The sequence below is a fragment of the Macrobrachium rosenbergii genome, chromosome 15 (genome assembly GCF_040412425.1).
Source record: "Macrobrachium rosenbergii isolate ZJJX-2024 chromosome 15, ASM4041242v1, whole genome shotgun sequence".
NCBI classification, from domain to species: Eukaryota; Metazoa; Arthropoda; class Malacostraca; order Decapoda; family Palaemonidae; genus Macrobrachium; species Macrobrachium rosenbergii.
This window is the reverse complement of record NC_089755.1, coordinates 46,047,990-46,070,056: the sequence shown is the minus strand read 5'-3', so window position 1 is coordinate 46,070,056 and position 22,067 is coordinate 46,047,990. Positions and strand designations below refer to the sequence as shown.

Here is a 22,067-nt window from a genome sequence, read left to right as displayed (position 1 = left end):
GTCTTTTATTGTGTTGTAAAAGACGTGCATGTGTATGCGTCCCGTGTGAAGGGTTAAAGTTCATAACTTTCAAAATATGGGAAAAATACTATAATGTTTGAGTGTTGAATGAGCAAGTAAGTATTGTAATACCATAAGTTCAGAATATTGCGTGAATCAATTATTTTAATTTTCTTCTGTGTACCTTCATAACCTCCAAAGTAAAATATTTGAATTATTGTAAAAACTTCAGTGTTGCATGAATAAGAAAATAATGCTGCAGCTTCATAATGTTGCATTATAAAAAAAAGTTGTATGATTTTGCGGTTAATTCAGGTATGTAAAAATATGTCATTTTTTGAAGTTTAATAACTTCCAAAGTACTGATGAATTTCCATGAAAAACGATGCACTGCATATTATCCTATGTAGGACATCTAAAAGAGCTGCTTGCTTTTTTTTATTATATTTGCAAAGAAAATTCGCAAGCAGATCTTGGTTCTTCAGATGTAGATGATCCTTCTGACATCATGTCAGAAGGTTTAGTTTAGCCTGATTCATCACTTAACAATTACAGTGTGTCACATATTGCCTCACCTTATCAGCATTTTAAGCAGCATATATCAGTAATTTTTTTTAATTGTCAAACATTTTCTCATGAAGGACTTAAAAGAAAAAACAAGACATCTTTTTTTGCCATTTGCCTTATTCTCCTTTGTATTTAATTCTCTTTTTCAGGGCATTAATATACATAATTTTAAGGAACTTGTAAGTTTTGCATAATAGAAACTGTTAGGCTGTCGTATTGTTTAGGCAATGATGACTGTGTCAGTATTGTATGTTTATATTTTTTAATTATGTATTCTTTACACAAAACAGTATACTCGTAAGAACAATTGTATTTGCAAAGCATTTATGTGGAAATATGTACAGTATAATGTAATTAGTCTAGAAATTATTAATAATGCATAATTAGCATATAAAGTAGGATATGTGTAAGTTATGCACTGTATTTGTATGGGGTTACCCTATAGTAAAATGCATTATGCAATTTTATATGAGGCTTTAATTGCACAGTTATTTACTTATACTCTTAAATCCTGGAAATATAACTTTGCTTTGAATTTTATACACTTAAATCCTGGAAACAACTTTGTTTTGAATTTCGTTTTTATCCTATTACTGCTATTAATATGAAATATTTCTTTTCATTCCAGGATCATAGTGCTGTTTTAAGAATGGCTGGTGGTACTATTGAGGGCCGAAGAGTGTCTAGATCATCCGTGTTGCTTGCTCTCATTCTGTTAGTTTGGGGCATAACAAACATCACCAAATTGCTAGGTAATGTTAATTGACTTTGTAATTTATATAGTTAGTGGATTGATTTATTGTTAGTGGATTAATTTATTTTATATATTAATCTGATAACGTAGGGACTTTTGGGTATCAGATTGGCCATTCTGACTACTTGTCCGTGGTATTTGTAATTTTGAGTTCTCATTACAATTTTACTAATACAGGCGGTCCCCGGTTTACGACGGGGGTTCCGTTCTTGCGCCGCGTCGTAACCCGAAAATCGTCGTAAACCGGAAAATTGTCGAAAATCGTCAAAAATCATAAGAAAACCTTACTTTTAATGCTCTGGGTGCATTGAAAAAACGCAGTAAACTACATTATTATTGAGTTTTACATCAAAAAAACCTTCAAATTATGATTATTCTGCCGTTTTGGGGCCAAATTTCTTCCGTCGGATCGTCGACGACGCGTCGTAACCGGAACATCGTCGTAAGCCGGGAAATAATTTCTGATGAATATATTTGAAAAGCGTCGTAACCTCGGAACGTCGTAAGCCGGAACCGTCGTAAACCGGGGACTGCCTGTAGTATGATGTGCTTGGCACAAACTTACAAATGTTTTGTTGTAGGATGAACGCAAAGGGAGCTTGAAATCTTATGAAAAAACTGCTGTATATGTGTTAGATGTGGAACCAGTATTGATTTTACCTTATCTGTGTTATTGGTTAGGCACCAGTTATTTATTGTAGAGCATCTGATTTTTTGTCAGACATCTTTGTTAGAGGAAAAATGTATTAGTTTGTAGGCTAAAATTCATGCAGAAAAGATATGCAGTATCTGGATTTAAGTTACTTTTATATTCACCTTCAAAAGTAGGAAATATAACTTCTGGTATCATCCGAGTTAATATTATGGAATTTTTTGGTACAGATGTGAAATTAATGTCGTTACTGTACCATCATAAAATTGGCAGTATTTTGAAAATAATGTGCAATTTTTTTCATTGCAGCCCATCAGCATCCTTGGCAGCACTACTTGTACTTCATGACTCCAGTTGGATTATGGAGCTTGGTGCATCAAAGTTGCGCCTCACTTCGTGTTACTTGGCTGCTTATATCTTCCTTTAATATGGTTTGGGAAATTGCCATACGAATGATATCAATTTTCCTAGGAATTGAAATACTGGTTAGTGATCTATATCTGTCTTGTGTTTATGATGTGGAAGGTTGTTATAGCAAGTTTGTCATGACAAGAAACTGTAATACACTTTAGATAAATGTTACCTTGTTTCCCAAAAAATTCTGGAAGTTGCATTGAAACTATCTTTAGATGTAAATTATTACATTTACAGATTATTATGAGCTGATTTTAACAAAATACTTAGTGAATAATTGGGTTTCATAGTCGTTATCCATGAAAGTCAACCTAAGTCTTTCAGCTACTAGTGCTTCATTTAGTAAGATAGAACTCAACTCCTTGAAGCCTGTCCATATGTAATAAAGATTCAAAGGAAATCTGGCACAATAAAATTTCAGAGACATCAGTTGGAAATTTATTTTAATGGGCTAGGATTGAATAATTTCATATCGTGTAACATTGAGGATTAATTTGCCTATTTCTGATGCAATACAGAATAGGTTATGCTTGGTCCATGTGTGTATGATTTGCATAAACATACTGTAATTTGCAATTGATTCAGCCATTCAGGGCCCTCATTTACAGTCCAAATGTCTCCAGCTACACCTTCTTTTGTCATGTAGACAGAAAATGCAGAATTAAAAGCAGTTGTGTACCTTTTAACTCACTGTTTTGTGTCTGCGTGTGTGGGTTTTCAACACAGCCTTGAGAAGCTCCCCAGCTTGTGCTGTGGCATTTGGAATTCTTTTCAGTATTAGTTATAGTATTTTAGTTTTGTCATCATCAGTAATTTAATATCTATGCTGTTGTAATTTGTGAATAAATATTTACCTGTGCACAAGTGTAATTTATTTTGACAGTGGAATGCTAATGGAAATTTCTCTATCTCTTGCAGGTGATGGCATTTTTCATTCGGCCTATGCTCTCTCTGGGACTTATTTGTATTGGGCTGTGGCCAGTGATTATGTATTCAATGCAGGGCACAGTAGAGAAGTCAATGCGTCTTGTATGGATTGGCGCTTGCATTCTTTTGGCTTCCTTCACTTACATGCCTGTAGTAGGAAAAGAGCCTTATTACCCAATGGTGTAAGTAACATTTTGTACTGCTTATTGTAAAGTATAAATCTGATTGCAGCTGTTCACTTATGGAAAGGGCACTTGGTTGGGAATTGCTTCTGTAATCTAGTTTTAATCCTGAAAAGATTAATTTGTTTCAATCAACCATGAACAAAATTCTTGGTCATATAGGTAGTAAAAAAATGGAAAAGAAGTCTTTCTACAATTTTTGACAGACTTGCTTCTATAGTTTGTAGTCATAAGACAGAATAAAGAAGGAAGAGACACATTGAATTCAGATTAGAGAGCAGGAAGTTGCAGTGAAAATCTTTCACCGTATGAACTCAAAAATTTCATACCAGTATCTTCAAGAAAAGAAGGCTATTTAAAGCAACCTTGAATATGATATTCAGTGACATGATGGCATTCTTGGTTTGGATTTGGACTTAAACATTGATACTTATGCAGTGTCGTCAGCAAATGATTGTGATTTGTGTTGTAGTTAATTTTTTGTCTTTAATCTTTGATGTGGCAAGCAGCATATCAATTTGTCCTGGCTTTCAAATTGTTTCTGCTAAAAGGGTTGCCCCATGGAAAATATCAAGACAACAGTCACTGTTACATTTATATTTTACATGCAGTTAGCTTTAACTGTGATTGTGCTTTTCCCTTTTCCCTTATTCCATTCATAACTTTTTTTAAATCTTGGTAGTAAATCCAGTTTGCACAGGTCATAGCTAGCTCTACTTTGTCCTTGGTAGTTACTGATTATGAAAATTCCTAGTGCATAGCAAGCATCTGTTGGGAAGTATAAAGATCTTGTGCTGTTTTAGACTTTACAAGTTTAGTTATATGCTGTATTAGTTGGACTGAAGGCTGAAGAGTTATTATATCACCTACCATCTATGTAGTGGTTTAGTATAATTCTTAGGTTCCATAAGTAAAAGCCTCATATTTTCATAGGAATTTCCTCCTCCTAGCTACGCTCTTGGTTCATCTGCAACTGCATCAGCTCAATAAAGCAGTGAATGAGGATTGTAGTAAGGTTCTCAGTTTAGTTGCAAGGTATTTGCTCAAGAGAATGACAGTTTTTTATTAATATGAACTCAGTTAGAGTTGTAACGTAAATAAGAATAGTGTTTTGAGACTGAAAATCTTCACAAAAACTGAGCAGTTACACCTCACAAGGTCCCTTCTCCCCAAAACTTACATTCCTATCTTGGAAGACTAAGAAGGACAGTTCTGTTCTGTAAAGAGTGAGGATGAAATACGATTTTTCTTTAGCGTAGAACTTTGTGATATATGGTTAAAAATACACAAATTCCTCAAGCTTTACGAGGACTGTTGTCATCATTGTCAGAGGGAATGAAACTAAATCAAAATTTGTACATGGACAGATTATTTATATCAGATTCCTGCTTGATCTTCATTATTAGATAATTCTGGTTTGTTGTAGTCAGCAAATCAGAATGGTCAAGTAGCCATAAAGCTTAAGGATTATAAGTGTATTTTCAACAATGTGTCAAGATTTACACTCAAGAAAAGGAGTCTTATGTTATCCTTATTCCTGTCTTTAACACAATTTAATCCAAAAAATGCACACACAGCGTTCTGTATACTGTATCCTTCTTACAAATGAGGAAACAAGAAACTATCAAACAAAACCTAAAACATAATGTCTTTGTTGTAGGTAATACAGTAATAGGTTTGTATGTATAGATTATAAAGTAATTGAAAACTGTAATTTTTTTGTTTTGTTCAGGGAGTTTGCTGGTCTGATGGCATTTTCACTTGGAGGTATTGGCATTTATTGGTAAGTTTTTAATCTTGATTACAAAACACTGTGCTGCTATATAATATTTTAATTCACAAATTACAAATACATACTGAAATTGAACATAGATTGACTTTAAAGCTATTGTGAATATTTGCAGACTTGGCTTAGGCCTTTTCTAATCTATATTACAATGTTTTTTTGGGCACCGTAAAGTGTTGACATGGGCCAATCAAAAATAAAGCGCAGGATAAAGAAAAGAAGGTAGCCAGAATGTTATTGCAAGCTTATACACAGTTGCCTTGTATTGATATCAAGAGATCATGCTGCAACTTTGTGCACTCATATTGACAAGTTGACAGCACATTTTTATTAATAAATTAGTTTTAAGAACTGACTATTTTGGGCAGCATTATATTGCGTATGGCCAAGGAGACATACCACCCCAGTGGATATGGCATAGAATTATACTTTGCTTTTTATTCACTTTCATTTGCACACTGGTTTTGTTTTTGGGATGAGTTTGAACCTTCAACAGCAAATCCATGAAATTGCATGGTGGTGATGCTTTATGCTTTGGTGATTATGATGCAATTAACATTGTAGTTAATGAAGTAACCAATCATCATTTTATTGGTGCATGTTAAACATTTACACATTTTTATTTTAAGTATGGTATTGTAGCAATTATTTTATGAATGAAATCATGAGCTCCAGATTTATAGTAATATACTGACTTGAACCTTTTATTTTTACACTTAGTGGTGCACTCTGCCTTTTTTACAATTTTTCTTTTTTCTAAGGCGGATTTTAGCCGATGTACATTTTCTTGCATTGTTTGTGCTCCCATGTTAAGGTTATGCCTGAATATATAACATCACTTACAGTATAGAAATTAACAATGCGTGAATGCATGACTTTTATGAAATTGTGTGATACAACCATCAAACAGTGTTGGGGCTCAGAGATCAAACTTTATCTATTACCAGGATGTATGTAACTTATCTCCAAAGAAAAGTAGCATGAAAACCATATTTCCTAATAGGTTTCAGTTGTGAATTTCGCTTATGACACCATCAACCTATTACAGTATACCTTAAGCAGTAATTTATAGTGTTAAACTAACAGCTAGTCTTGTTTAAGCGTGCTTGACTCAGCATCTTGTAGAGTTAAGTACTTCCTCTCCATAAACTTAAAATGTTTCTTTCCAATAATAAAAATGAGACACTAAAAGGTATTATCATGGTACAGTATATGTCCATCCATCAACCTCATGATAAACTTTTATTCCCAAAATCCGGAGTTGGAAAGGTCCGTTACTCAAGTTATTCTCAATCATTCGCTTAATAGTTTATCAAGAGAAGGCTGAAGTTTTGTAAGTAAGAAAGTGAATAGAAAAATTTGGAGCTATTGTCTCAAATCTTAGGACTCCATTTATCCTTTTATTGTAATTGTATGATATAGTTTAGATAGAGTAACAAGAACTTGTGATAAAGACTAACATGTTTCAAGGCATTGAATTCAAGTTAATCACTGTAACTTAACTTTTTAGCTATTCTCAGTTGAATGGCATAACAAGTTAATCACTGTAACTTAACTTTTTATCTGTTATCAGGAAAAGGGGCTTAACAGTTACCCCCAAACTTCAGATGCTATTGTATATTTTTCATCCGAAACAGGTTTGTTAGGTCAGTGTGATCATATAACAAACAAACCTTGTATTTTACTTATATATTAATGCCCAATAAACAAAGAAATTTCCTGGTGCTTAGGTAATTGTAACTTATTGAAGTGGTGTTTACACTTAGGTGAAAACTGCCATTTTTGGGGGATACATCTTTCGCACTTACCATGTGTATTTTCATTTACTTCTTAGCTTGCTTTACAGCATGGAGTGAAGCCAGTAAGATTTTTTTCCAGACAAACCAAGCTGCGAAAGAATGCAATTGTAGTCTGTAGTGAAAAAGTTATATAAATGGTGTACAAATAATCATTGCAGGAATGGCAGCCTGGATGCTCAGTAGTGAGGATTAGCTACAAAAAACTCTAATGTGTCAGGTATTTGAGAATGTAGTCGCCCTTTACTACTAGCTGAAATGACCATGGGCAAGACAAACAAGAGCAATAGTTTTTCTCAAGGATGGCCAGACATGATTATTGAAGCTCAGATTCCTTTGAACTTACTAAGACTATTGTACGATTGATTTGTTATTAAGAGCACATATATTTATGCTCCCTGAATACAAAACTTACTGTTCTGGGGTTCCCTTCTCCCAGACCCTTAGTGTGCCATACTGTCATGTTTACTTCTTAAAACTTGTTGATATGGTAATTGAATGTAAAAACAGGTGAGCTGAGAGATTCACCCTGGTGATAGGAGGCCTTATGCAACCATAGGTTTTTATTCACTCTTTAAGTTGCAGTTCAGCACTGAAGTAATTTGACTGTTACTCCATAAGCAAAATAAGTGGTTTGTAGTTATTAAACATTAATTAGTATTCAACATTTTTATGAAAATAATTTTTTACAGACAGTACTCACCATGAGGCAGTGTGCTAACTTATTGATACCCCCTTTTTGTACTTTTACCATGGTCATGTAGTGGTTATGAAATTATTAAGAAAGGTAAATATGAAATATTTTAACATATATTTAGTTTAGGTTAATGCTGTCTGACCTTGAAAAGAATATGCTTCAGGGCTGTGTGCTAATCATAATCATACAGTATGTTAATTTTTTCATTGTTATTATCATTAACAATTTTACATGAGGCTTTTTCCGTACGGAGCTTGAATTTTTATGAGATATCTCCACTTTCATTTTACCTTGTGCACTTTCTGCCTGAATTCCCATCTCTAAGACGAGTTGTCTTTTGTTGTGTGTTAAAGGATGAAGTATTTTTGCCAGATATGAAAGGGAGAAGTTAACATTGCTTGTTAATTTTACAGCAAATCCATTACTTGTAATTGGCCCACATTTGTTTTCTTCACAAATTGTAGAAACTATTTCTTAAAAAGAACTTTGTCTGCTTGCTGGCAGCACTGTGCATGCACCGTATGGATCCTGGGGTTCTAGGAAGTTAAGAGCTACATTTTCATGTGTCTACCCTGCTGGTAATGAGGTTCCAGTTTTCCTAGACTTTTTGGCACCAGTGATTCTCTTTTTCTATTCAGTCTCACAAACTTGTATTCATTATATCTTATTGCATTCCTTTGCTAGTGCATATAAAGATGTTTGTCAAATTTCCAGGTGGTGTTTTTTTTTCAGTGCTGACTGAGTAAGGTCTTACTGCCTTTTGTCTCAATCATGGATGTTACTTGGCGAAAGGGTAGTATTGTAAATACTCTTCCAGTTGGTTTTAGAGGTGTATGCTGCTTTCATTTAGCTAGAATTGTGTTTTCATGTGCTCTGGTATTTGAGTTTTTACTGGATGTTAATAAGTGATATTCATTGAATAGTAATATACTAGTTAAAAACAATGTACTAATTAGCCTTTTTACCAGCAACTTTTACATGGTTCCCTCCTGTCATTGTGTCTGTATATTCTGATATATTGAATAATTTATGGAACTCCAGAGAGATTGTTATTAGCTAATAGGTGAATCATTCCTAGGAGACTTCGCAGTTTTGAGAAGTGCCTACACCACCATCAACCTTGCTGATTCCATGGTAACTTGAAGATGCATGGACAACCGATTGAAGGTCATTCAGTTAGACTGAAAAGGACAAACTCATCAGCAGGTGTGATGCTATTACCGATATTGCAGAAATTTAACTTTTTCCTGCCCCAAGCAGAGGATGTTGCTCCATTTTGCACAATCTAACATACAGGTCAGATCTTGGGACCTGAGGATACCATCCTGACATCCACACCTTTTGGACAGATCGGTAGCTTCATGCATGGTACTTTGTAACTCTTATCAAGCAATGGAATCCAGTGCAGTAAGATAACAGATTACAGTACTGTACTGAGAAATATTTGTAACTTACACGTATACTAATTGTATCTTGTTCATCTGTTCTCTTAGCAGTATTTTTGTCTCAACTGTTATTATGGCAGACACATGGAATGCTAGACATTCGAGTACCTTTCTTGGGCATGTGACACTTATTTGGCTTTGTGCCTTACTAATCATGGCTTTATTAGCAGTAGGATGTAGTAGGTATACCAGCACTAGTTGAGGACTGACAGATTCTTTGTCTTCGTCACCCTTGTTGGTAAGTATGTTCCTGACTTACTTTTCTTACTGCAGTACCCTGTGAAATTGCAGTTATGGACTCCTTAGTTTTGATATGATTGTTTCCAAATTAGCCAGTTGAGGGTTTTCAGCATCTCAGTTCTCCCTGCTTAAATTGTAATTCAGGCTAAGTTTAATTGTTGGATTTGTTCTGAAATAAATGTAGTTTTTTAAAAACAAAATTAGTTTGTTCATGGCAACCACTTCGGTCAAGTTATGCCAATGTTGAAGTCTTCAGTAAGTCTTTTGTTCACGAAAAAAAACACACTCTCAAAACTACGCTCTGTTTTTTTCTTTTCATCTGTTGAAAATGCATTTAGAAGTGGTCAGCAACTCAATGATGATTGGTTAAATGTAACTTGTATGAATAGCATTGTAATATTCTTATGATTATTTGGTGATCCCAATGAAAGCTTATTTAATCACCCAAGTTTCTCCCTCAAAACATATTTTACGTCCATAATATTGCTGCCAAGTTGAGATACTATGAAAAAATGTAATTGAAAGTCCAAAAGTAAATAGCAATACAGAAGTCAGTATCTTGAAATGGTTTTCATATATACATTACATCATGCAGAATGTTTTTATTTTCCATATTTTTTATGCTAATTGGCACAAATCACAATAAATATTATAAGAAACATAGAATTATCAACATTGTCCAAAGACTAGATTCTATGTAAAGCTTGGAATTTATAAAAATTACTGTTTGTAAAACCATATACAGGGGCAAAACAAACAGCCACGAGTATTAATGGCAGCAGAACATATTTAGTTGATCTTCTTGGCAGTAGTTTCCCTGTTTTTAGGGCTTTCAAATTACAAAATTACTTGGAAACAGGGTTGCATTTCTTTGGTTGGTCTTTTGGTTATATCTGCAGTTTACTAGTTGCTGTGGCTCTTTTTATTGGTGTACAGTACAAACTAAAACGATAAAGTTTGCAAACATTAACAGCTGATACTTCACAATAATCACAATAGATGATACTAGCCTGTAAGAAAACTTTTTTTCTCATTTTGTTTTCTGTGAAATCAGTACAAAAATACCTATAGTCTTCATAAATATAAGCCAGGAATCAAAATACCTGTATATGTCACAACAGTTCATCTTGATACTGTATTTAACATGCTAGAGCACAAACATAAATGTTAGGCCTATGCCATACTGGCTGATTGCCTCATCATTTTTGGAAGCTAGGACCATGACAATTGAGCTTCCTGAGTACTGCTGAGTGTACTGTGATCATTTTTCTTTCGTATTATGGCTGCTTTGGTACTTGTAACCATTGTTGATAGTTACCAAACCTGCTTCAGAGATAGCCCCAATTGCGTCCAGGCTGTTTTTCTTGCAGGTGTACCTGAAAGTGCTGCTGGCCAGCAGATGGTTTTCTTTTGAATATAGAAGTTGAGTGTCTTAGAATATATGAATACCATGGATGTGGGCTGATTAAAAGTAGTGGGTTTGTATGGAAAAATTTTGTTTTTAGAAAATTAAATTTGTCCTTAACAATCCCATCAATCATATTGTAACTACAACACTGTCTGCAATGGTCATCAGACTCACAAACTTTAATTCATAAAAGAAAAAGAGCTCTCTCTCGTAACAATAGCTCCACCTAGACCCTTAGGCATCCCTCTGCCAGCAACCTAATATTTTGTCTTTCAAACTGGCAGCAATTCTGTAGTTTGCTCTCCAGCCTGTTTTGTTCGGCAAGATTTGTGGTTTTCCACTTCTATTCATATGATTGATTTGCTTGTTTGTTCTAGTGTCACTAGAACATGCTGTCTTTTTCTGAACAAAAGACTGTGAGTCTGGGGATCTTTGCTGACCATGATATGGTTATAATATGGTTGAAGGCTTTGTATGAAAAACTAGTTGTGCTAAAAAAACATTGTTAAAATCAGTATTGAAGGGGAAGTTTGTGTTTATGTAAATCTAGGAATAGGCCAATTCTAATGCCAGGATTCCTAATGGAACTCTTAGCCCTCCTTGCCAGCATTATGCTTTTTTCTGTAGGGCAGGATTTGTAATCACATGAAAAGAAAACATTTCTCTCATATGTAGTACAAGATCTTTTTAGTGTGGTAAAAACCTGTTGTGTAGCACTGACACTTAGTTGCAGTACTTCATCAATGTTATAGAACTTTTTTGTAGAGCAGTATTACAGCATTTGTTTGATTCTGTGCATTTAAGAAAGCTTTTGTCCTTGGATGATGTAGAAAAACTGATTTTCTACAATGCATCAAGGTATTAGAAAATAATTAAATTTTTAAATAGATCTTTTTATTTTTTCATTCATTTGTATATCAGGGTTTGGGGAATTTCTTGCATTTGTGACATGACTTTTGTATTGAATAATAAAAAAATACTGATGTAGCCATCTCAAGTGTTCTTTGAAAAAATTGCCATTACTTGTCTTCTGCGTACTAATTGGTTTTTACCTGTATATGTAAAGGAGAGATTATGATAGTAATGCCTATGGCTAGTATTTAGGTAAGATTCAGCATCATTTTGGGCATGACATCAGGCACACAGTCTCATAATTATTACATTGCATCATTGGACATAGTTAATGCACTTATAGTAGTACATGGAGCTAATTGATAGTTTTTATTACAATTATGCATATTTTAAAAAACTGATTTAAAAAAAAAATGTTTTTAATTTTCTTCATTGATCATCACAGGTGTGGAAGTGATGGTGGCCTTCCAAGGAATATCCCTTCCGTGGTATATGTTCAAGGCGTGATGGTATTGGTGTCTGTGTATTTGGTTCACACGACCGCCTTCAGCATCAAACAAAAAGAGGGTCTTCCTTACACGAACCAAATTACTGCATGGGGAATATTATGTAAGGATGGCATATTTTATGTTTAGCATAATTAAATGAAACTGGAAAGACTGTTATGGTAATTGTTTGTTTAATTGCACTTCCCACATCTGCACAGTGTCCATCACATCAATTTTATTTTTTTAAAAACCAATGCCAAGCTGATAATGTTTGTGCATCGAGTCATTAAGCATTTATTCTCTCCCATTAACAGTGCGACGCCACACACTGTACATTTTCTTGGCCGAAGAAGATGAATCTTGGGCAGTGCTTGTCTCAGACTTGTCTTAAGCTACATGAATTGTTCATAGAGTCTATTAGACATGCTGATATCCCTTACAATATATGCTGTGTGCTGCCATTCATAAAATAGTGAAATATATCCATTTTCTCATCCAAGGACATCACCTTGTGAGGCCCTTTAGCAACATTGGGAATTGAGAATTTGCATGCAGAGCATGTGGTAGACATTTTTGTTCACAAATCAGTACAGTATAGCAGTTTAAAACAAGCTTTCCTGTTAGCTATTAGTAAATGCAGAGCATCATGGAAACTGCTGCACAAATATTAAATGCAGAATCTGCCAAAATTGTTTAGCTTTTGAAAGGAATTTTATGGCAGTTTTTTGCTACAGTTTTAATATTGGATCCTGTTGTTTGGTTATTTTTCTTGGTTAAGATATTTTCTGATAATATTGAGTACTTTCCAACTGTACCAAATTTGCAGTTACAGGAGAGTGTACCAACATGGAGAAACATACATTTTTTAGGCTTGAATTTATTCTTTTTACCTCTTCACATTGGTAGTCAGCATAAATCACAAACCTCCTGTGTATTGTCCAATTCAACAAGATCCATCAACATGTCAATTAAGAGCCATGCTTCACAGCTTGGATAATCTAGACGTTTATGCATTCACTCCATGTGGTCTGCTTTGCCAGGTCTAAGGAAGCTGAGGTCTTCCATTTAGATATAGATGACATTAATAGCTTCGGCATGATTGGCTTGCCAGTTTATTCTCTATATTAGTGTCATGAATTATCCAGTTTTACATCTGAGACTGTTGAGCATGAACTGAGAGAGAGGCTTTTCATCAGTCGCTGCAGCACCCGTGGCCCACTTCTGTAAATCTTCAAACCATCAATCTGTATTGGTCAAAGTTGTACAAGTTCATTGGGAGGTGTACTTGAAAGGGTGTCAGTTATCTCTGTGCCTGTATGCGCTTAAGTCCAGACTTCCCTCTTCACCTTTGCCTTCATGAGAAGCTGCTGGTGCTTTTCATGGAGGCAAATTAAGGGTTATAGGGTAGCTCTTGCATTAGTTCTCAAACTTAAGGTTATTGAAACTTGAGTGGTTATATTAACATGCTGAGAACAAGATCCCTTTGAATCTTGGAGTAATACCTTTGTAAGGCTTCTATTCTTGAAGATGACCTTTATAATGGCTTATAAATTGCATGCTCTTTTAGGCAGTCACCCAAACCAAAGATTGGTCATAAGTCTTTTCATCTCTCATAATTTTATTGGTAAGACAACCAGCTGCAGTTTCACATACTTAAAATATTTCTTTTCAAATATATTTTCATATATTGCAGTAGACCTAATTTGATTTAAAACTTAAATTTTTTTCTTATTCACGGTATGTAGTCTCTGTGAAGGAAAGAACTTGTATTAGTTTTGATAGTAAAGAATAACAATAACTGATGATGACCGTTTTTGTGGTTGTATTTGTGCTGTGTGATGACTAGGCTGTTTATAAATTGAAATAATACTATGCTCAAGTCTACTTCTATTTCAGTTCTGTCATTTCTCCTACCACTTTTGGGCTCTCGGAATGTCATGGGCCGACTCCTGTCAGTAACTGCAGCCCTTTTATGCCCGTTTTTGTTGCTGTGCATCAGACATGAAGGGTTCTTTTACATTGCACTCACCATTGCAATGTTTCTGTGGCTTATTTTGGAATTCTATCTTGCTGGAGAAAATGTTCAGGTGAGCTCTTGGTTTATATGTCTCCTTATACTGTACTGGACAATAAATGAGTTAAGTTGGAAGTCATTTTTTATACTGCTTGCAAGATTTATTTCAGTGTGTATTTCATATACAATTCTTGTCTGTTTATCAATGCAGATTGCAATGCTGAAATTTGCATCTTGGGGTAAAGAAGCGCCCGAAAGCTCAGAAAGAGTGCTAGAGTGGTCGGATGTTCGACGAGCATACTTCTTTGTATCCTTTTGGCCTTATAATATTCTCACAAGAGCATAAAACATTGTTTTTTTACTTGTTTATTGAAAAGCCATATATTGTTATGATACTTAATATGATAGCCAATCCCTCTATATAGCATAGAGATGCCAAGCTTTTGGGAGGTTTGTTAAAATTATTCCTATTGTTAAAAGTTTTCAACAAGGAAATTTAAATTTTTTTTACAGTTGAGTTTACAGTATTATATTAGATAGTGGGAAGCTTTATACATGAGCTGCAAGCTTTAATATAAATATTATTGAATACTCTCTTCATTATTAAACTTCCTTAACTTGTCACACCAGCTGTTCTTCATAATACTGGCATTTTTTGGAACGGGTAACATTGCCAGCATAAACAGCTTCGATCCAAGTTTTGTTTACTGTTTTGTTACTGTATTTTCACCATTCATCATGGGTGGTTTGCTGTTATTCAAGGTCATCATCCCCTTTTTACTAGTCACATGTTTCTTCCATGCTATTTGCACCCTTATCGAGGTAAGTGACATTGAATGTCCCTTGTCAAGTATCTCTTGTTTATTCATAATTGTGTAATGATGAATATGGGTAAAGTTGTTTTAAGTATTTATATATTTTGTTTTGCCAGTGAAAGTACACCATATGGAACAGGGATGGGTCTGCATTTGAAAAGGAGTCTCAGATTATTTTAGTATTCCCATAAAAGACAAAAAAATTCCCCATGATGACTCAAAGGTTATGCAGTAAGGCAGTCCCTGGGTTACGGCGGGAGTTCGATTCCAGCAGCGTGCTGTAAGTCGGAAAACACCGTAACTCGGAACATCAGCACCTACGGTGCCGTAATCCTAGTTACGGAACCATAATGCAAGTCACGGTGCCGTAACTGTAGGCTTCAGAACATCAGCTGTAACCCGGAACTGATTTTATGAATATATTTGAAAAAGCGCTACAAGTATGGAACGCCGTAAGTTGGAGCCACCGTAACCTGGGGACTACCTGTAGTATGTTATTGTTGTATAAATTTTGAGGGTTATAGAATTACAACTAAAGATTTTCCATCCTAAAGGTATACTATATATTTTGTCTGAATGTATGATATTTTGTATTGTATATGAGTTTGCAGAGAAGTAAACAACCATTTGATCAAATCAAAGTCATTGGTCAGATAGGAAACTGCCTTATGATAATAATCATCTTAGTTAAATAAAAGCTATACTAAAGTATGGGTTACTTGAACAACAGTAATTAAATGAAGCAAAGATATGTAAGTTCAAATTGCTTATTATTACTATAAAGACAGTTAAACTAGACCACAGTTGCTTATTATTACTACAAAGACAGTTTAACTAGACCACAGAGATTGCATAAATCTGAGTGAAGGCTTATGTAACTTTTTAAAAATATTTTAATGGAAAAATTTTCAAGAAAACTAATAAAATATATAGCAGTATGAGATTAATGAATGCTTATTTTTTTTTTTTTTGCAAAATAGAATTACAGTATTGAATATATCTTCATTGTTCTGTAGGCATAATGGAATTCATCAATGTGACTGCTCAAAAGTTGTCTTCCTCTAACTTTTTTGAATATCATGTCTTTTGATTTCAGGTTCCAACAAGAGCACTCTTTTATGTTTTCCTGGTTATGTCCGACTTCATGGCTCTCCATTTCTTCTTCCTTATCCGCACAGAGGGTTCATGGTTGGATATAGGCACATCCCTTAGCCATTACATCATTTCTATGGCTACTACACTTTTCCTGATACTTTTACTTTTCATCTCCAAGTTTCTTACAACTTTTACAATTTTAAAGACATCTAAGGAAGGTGATTGCGTTTTACCAAGGGTCTCGGTTAGTAGACCTCATAGGGATTAATACAGTTTTATGGCTAAAAAGATATAATTTTATTTAGAAAGTTTTTGATATAGTATACATGTTTGCCTTAAAAAAAAAGACAATTGTTCTTAATTGTCCAAGTTGGACAAGGTACTATGAATCAATTCACAAAGGTAGTGGTTTTTCAAAGTAAATGGTACTATGTATATAAATATATATACATATATATAAGTATTGCTTGTTGAGTCACCTTCTATGTATAAAGGTCAAGTTACACATTTAGGCTAGTACTGTATTTTGTCTAGCTTTGGCTGCTTCTCAAAGTGTTCCAGAAATGTACAATATATAATTTTGCTCTTATGCAAAAAGGAAAAAAATTAATGTACATGCAAGAGTGAAGCAAGCTTTAAGAAATCTTAAATAATATAGCAAAAGAAATTAACATTTACATATAACATTCTTCCATTGTATCAAGATTTGTCCACCTGGTGTACTCTGAATTATAGAAAGTGGTGAAAATACTTATTTATACTTATTTAGGGCTTTTACATCCTTTTTGTAAATACATCATTAAAATTTAAGATAATATGACGTTAAGCATATTTTACAATTCTGTTATTTTTACTGTGCGCACACTGAAGCATTTGAAAAAAAAAAAAAATAGATTTGAGGTGTTTAAGGAAAAGAGAAGACTTAAGGATATTGTAAATTAAATTGTACAAATTCAGCAGAGTAAGGACGATATAGCAAGAATAGCAGAAGCAGGCTGTTGGTATTATCTGGTAAATAAAGGAAAAATAATAGGAGTGAGCTGGGTATTGCTTGATGAATAATTCATTAGATTATAGCCGTAAAGCAAATAAAGAAATTAGTACCACTTTCAAGTTACATATATTATGGTATAAATAGTAATATAAGAATTATTGTGATGCTAAATTATAACAATTAATAGTAGTTGTGAAGGATAACTGTGTTAGAAATGGTCACAATATTTATAAAATATTATCTAAGACTTATGACAGTAGGTACATTCCTGAACAGCATTTAAATATACTTACCAGAAAAGATAAAAAGTTTAAAGGGAAATTATGTTGTGTGCTGTGATTCTCTTTGTGTATTTTTTACCATTTTTCTGGTGTGGAGTAAAGAATTTACAGTACTCTCGATACGGTCATTATAGAAGAATGTATGCTTGTATTTTAATGGATATTTATATGAGGAGGTGTTTTACAGTACATAATGTATATTTGATGAAAACTTAGAAACGCCTGTTAGTTTTCGTAATCTGTTTAACTTGCGAGTACATAGAATCACAACTGCATAAATCAACTTAGTTTACATGTCAATTACTAGTCTACAGTGGAGTTAAATCTCAAGAATCTTCAGAATTCCTGGGAGGCAGGAGTGTATTTTTATTTCTTAAGGGCAAGTGGGATGGCACTGCAGTGCTGTAGGTAATGATTTGGAATTTGAACAAATCCATATGACTGTTGAATGGTAACTATATTTTGTTATCTGTGAGTAATGTCTTTAGCAAAAAATGCTCTAGACATCATTCTATTGAAAAATATTGTAAATTATTGACACTACTCTGTACAGAGGGCTCAAAGAACTTGCATTGTTTCGTATTATACTGTAAGCGGACTTTGTATAAATATGAATTAGTACTGTGTGTAATGTACTTTGTACAGTACCTGTCTACAGTACCTAAGCTGAATTAATTGCCAATGGCACAACCAAATCAACAATCTTATGTTTCAGATATTTAACCTTTTATTTTCTCTGGTTGCATAGTAATTCCCTCGTCTTCATTTTCAGCATGGTAAATAGTGTTGTGTTTTTACCCTTATTAATCCTCAAATTATTTAAATTTAGCCTTCATTACTTTGTCAATTGATGGTAGTATCATGGCCATATTTAACTCTTCATGTTTGTTTCTTGCCCCATTACATTTTTTTACTTGCCTTTTATTTATCTTGTGTGATATTGTTAACTAAACCTCCCCCATTTGATAATGAACACTGGGGTGAAGGAGCAAGTCCCTTTCTTCTGTAGTGTAAAATTTAGGTTTATGGTAAATAAGGTGTTGTATTCATTACTGAATACATTGAGAATTTTTCATTGTATTTTTCAAACTTTAAAATTAATATATAGAATTTTCAAACAATTATGTCACTTCTGACTCATTCTAAAACCACTGTATTATGTGAGGTAACACATCTTCCTCAAAAGCATAAAGGTATAAACTTTATGTCAGGATAAGGCATACTTGGTGCTGTGTAACATAGGTTAATTGCCCTAGCCATAATTCTATTTTATGTTAGGATAAAGTCATGCTTTTTATGTTCGGAAGTTTTTTTATATTTCAAACCAATTAGTTACTATTACAGTATTAGCTGACTAATTGGTCTTTTATTGTTACAAAGCACAGAATATTTGACAGCATTAATTGACTGAATTGTTTTCTTATGATTATCTTAGTCCGTATGCCCCCGAGTTGCCATTATCAAACCATCGCCAGCAGAAGTCAAATTGCCAGTCATGGCAAAGTTTAAACTTAGCACGTCACTCAGTTTATACATGTGGGATGTAAAGGGGTATGATTGGCTCACATATCTCCATTGCATTTCAGCTAGCTAATCAGTTTTTAGTTGTATTCATTTGGAGAGGTGCTTTACTCATGATTACTATGTCATCTGTACATTACTGAGCATATGAAGAATAGAATGAGTGCAATTATAGTATGGTTATTTTCATTTCATCAAGTGCAATTTTTTTAATGCTAGCTTAGGCTACAGTGGTCGTGTTCATCTGAAAGTTCATGTTCATTATTCCTTTGTCCTTTTTGATATTATCTTTTCATTTGGGTAAATTTTTCATTGTTAGCCTAGGCTACTATGTACACATCCATCAGCAGAAAAGAAATGCTGCTCCAGAAGTTTGTGTTTGTTATTCAGTTTTTTAAGAATGAGTTTTAATACTTTCCTTATAAAGTTCATGTCTTTGCCTTTGATATATAATTACACAAAACTTATGGAAATATCTCAGCAGCACACAGATGTGTTGTTTTTAAGATATTCAGTAAGTTATCTCTGTCTTGTGGCTATAGTGCAGAATCACTACCTCTGGGGAATAAAGGTTAATTTACTACTAATTTTATTTAAAAGTATTGTGTAATAGAATAAGTACATTTTGAATGTACTGCATTGTTTAATGATTTTGTTGTGTTTTTATCAGTAAGTGAACATTCCTAGCCAAGAAAGACACCATTACTCAAGATTACCTCACAAAACATTCAGAATTTAGTTTATAACTTATTATAAAAAGTATTATTATATTCTGAGTTGTGTCGAATTATAAAAAGTATTATTGTATTTTGAGTTGTGTAAAATTCATTGTTATATTTGTTTTTATGTAAACTTGTACATTTGTATAAAATGGCTGTTATGTGTATATATCTTGCCGATGCCAGTGGTATTATTTTGAAAAGCTTATTCCTGAAATTCACCAAAGACATTATTCATTGGTTGATATGCTTGGGGGTGTACTGTAATCACATTACATGTATTTACATCCATGTAGGTTTGTGAACCTGAAGTTATTTCTTCCATGGAATGAGTACATTTCTTTTTGCTTAATATTGGTTGTTTTCTTAAGTATACAGAGGCACTGGGATTCTTGTTAGGATTTTTCAGATATGATAATTTGATCTAATATACTCAAAGAACAGATGCTAAATCAAGGCCATGAGACCAGTTGCAGGCTTAAAAAGTTGTTCCTTTTTCCATCCATTTTTTCTTGGTAATCATTATTTATTGGCAAGGTGAGTGCTGCATTGCAAAAGTAGTTTTGCATAACTTTGGCTTACCTCAGTTTAGTAACTGTCTGCAAGCAGAACAATCTGTGAATAAGGTTCACATGAGCATCATCCCTCCAGGCCTGGAAGTTAGACTGTGTAAGATGTCATAACAACAGGTCATTTGTTTGTAGTTTTATTTAATTCTTGCCTGTATTTCCTTGCTTAAAAAAAAAACTAGAGTTTTTATTCAAGTCACAACTTGTAGAATTACCAATTTTCGTCCAGTAAAGATGATGAACTTCCCGTTGTGTAAATGTACATAGAGTTTTGGGCACCTGTTCCTTAGCTTTTATTTGTACTGTACCTGTTTCACATTTTTAATGGATTGTTATTGATATGTTAGGATAGAGAATTCAAGAGAAACACTAACAGGCTGAATGACAAATGTCAGAACATTTAGTTTGCAAACAGGCTGAATAATAAGTGTTGAAACATTTACAGTAGTTTGTAATGAGAAATTTTAAACTTAGCCAAATGTACAACTTGGTAAAGGATGAGGGTCTTCATATAAGATTAGAATAATAAGCCATAGAAAAGTAACCAACTTCTGAGCTTTCCTAGTGCATCAGTAGGGTAAGGGTTGAGATGGTTAGTTAATAGGGATTCCAGCTTCCTGTCACTCTCAAGCTATTGTCTGCACCTTTGCTAAGGTTTGTGGGGCTGAAGAGGCGTATTAATAGTTCTAACCACGCTTATCCATGTAAATCTAATACGATAGGGTGCATGTGGGTTGTACATAAATATAAATATTAACTTTGTTTCAACTCCTCATGAGAGGTTAAAACTGTCTGCTTTTTTTTTTTTTTGCTTCATTCATTTTATGCTGATGCTTTTGAGTGTAACCCACTCAGAAAAGGGGATTTTTCTGATGCGAGTTTAGTATTTGCCACTGCTGGACATGGTCAGTTTGTGATGAAAAGTGTTAAATACAGGGAATTTTTTAAGATGTATGTAGAAAAGGATGAAGGGAATAAAGGGCAATAATTCTCAGCAGCTTAATAAGAGAAATTATTACATGTAAGAAGCATTGTTTGTAAAGCATTTGAGACTCAACTCACTTGTTTGTGCTTGCCATTGTTATTTTTGAGACAAAGCAAAAAAATTTTTAGAATAAAATCAAGTTTTAACTTTTTCACGAAAATCATGAAAACTGTTTGCTTCTCCATGAAAAAATGCCCACAGCAGGTTTGAGAATAATAGGCACCAGCTGAGACGACAGGTTTTTTCCCACCGACTACAGGAGTTAAAGAAAGGAGGCTTATAAAACAATGGAATAAAATGTAACTTACAGTATTGCTACTTGTCAGTTTTCCATATTAATGAAGCACATAAATAATGAAATACAGTCTGTTAATTACTGTACCATTTAATTTAGGTAATATAGAAACGTGGATAAGCTTTAGCATTTTGCTTATTCATTTAGTTTTGGATTAACAAACAGAATCACTTCATTATATATTGCAATGGGCATTTGAAATTTGAAACTAAATCATGTTCACAGACTTTCTATTGCAGTTCAGACCAAACCGCACTAGAGTGTAAAGTTTTGACTACTTTCACCGCCTGAGACATTAATAAGAAAAAATTACTGCATTAAAGTAGTTTCTGCATGAAAAATGAGCAAGTTTTTTCTATTATTGTGAAATCTTGTCTTATTACAATACATTTTCCTAGTAATAAGCACTGAGAAAGGTACACACCAGGTTCTCATATGCAGAGCACAAAAAAGTCCCTCGGTTGGATTGATTGCACAAGGATTGTAAACTAGCTCAACTTAGCTCTAGGCTTAGACTACTTTTCGTGCCATGAAAAATACGTGTTTTTCCATAAATTTCATATATTCATGG

The 22,067-nt window shown here is 33.8% G+C and overlaps 1 protein-coding gene across 1 annotated transcript in view; it reads left to right on the top strand.

Annotated features, from left to right (window-relative positions):
* The window catches only part of LOC136846644 (GPI ethanolamine phosphate transferase 1-like), a 31,605-nt gene extending 14,583 nt beyond the window's left edge, over positions 1 to 17,022 (top strand). The window contains 9 exon segments of the mRNA XM_067117562.1: positions 1,196 to 1,319; positions 2,283 to 2,458; positions 3,306 to 3,496; positions 5,229 to 5,279; positions 12,166 to 12,329; positions 14,105 to 14,295; positions 14,434 to 14,529; positions 14,853 to 15,044; positions 16,134 to 17,022. Of these exon segments, the coding sequence (XP_066973663.1) occupies positions 1,196 to 1,319; positions 2,283 to 2,458; positions 3,306 to 3,496; positions 5,229 to 5,279; positions 12,166 to 12,329; positions 14,105 to 14,295; positions 14,434 to 14,529; positions 14,853 to 15,044; positions 16,134 to 16,400 (1,452 nt within the window). The 3' untranslated portion in view covers positions 16,401 to 17,022.
* Positions 17,023 to 22,067: the final 5,045 nt, after the last annotated feature.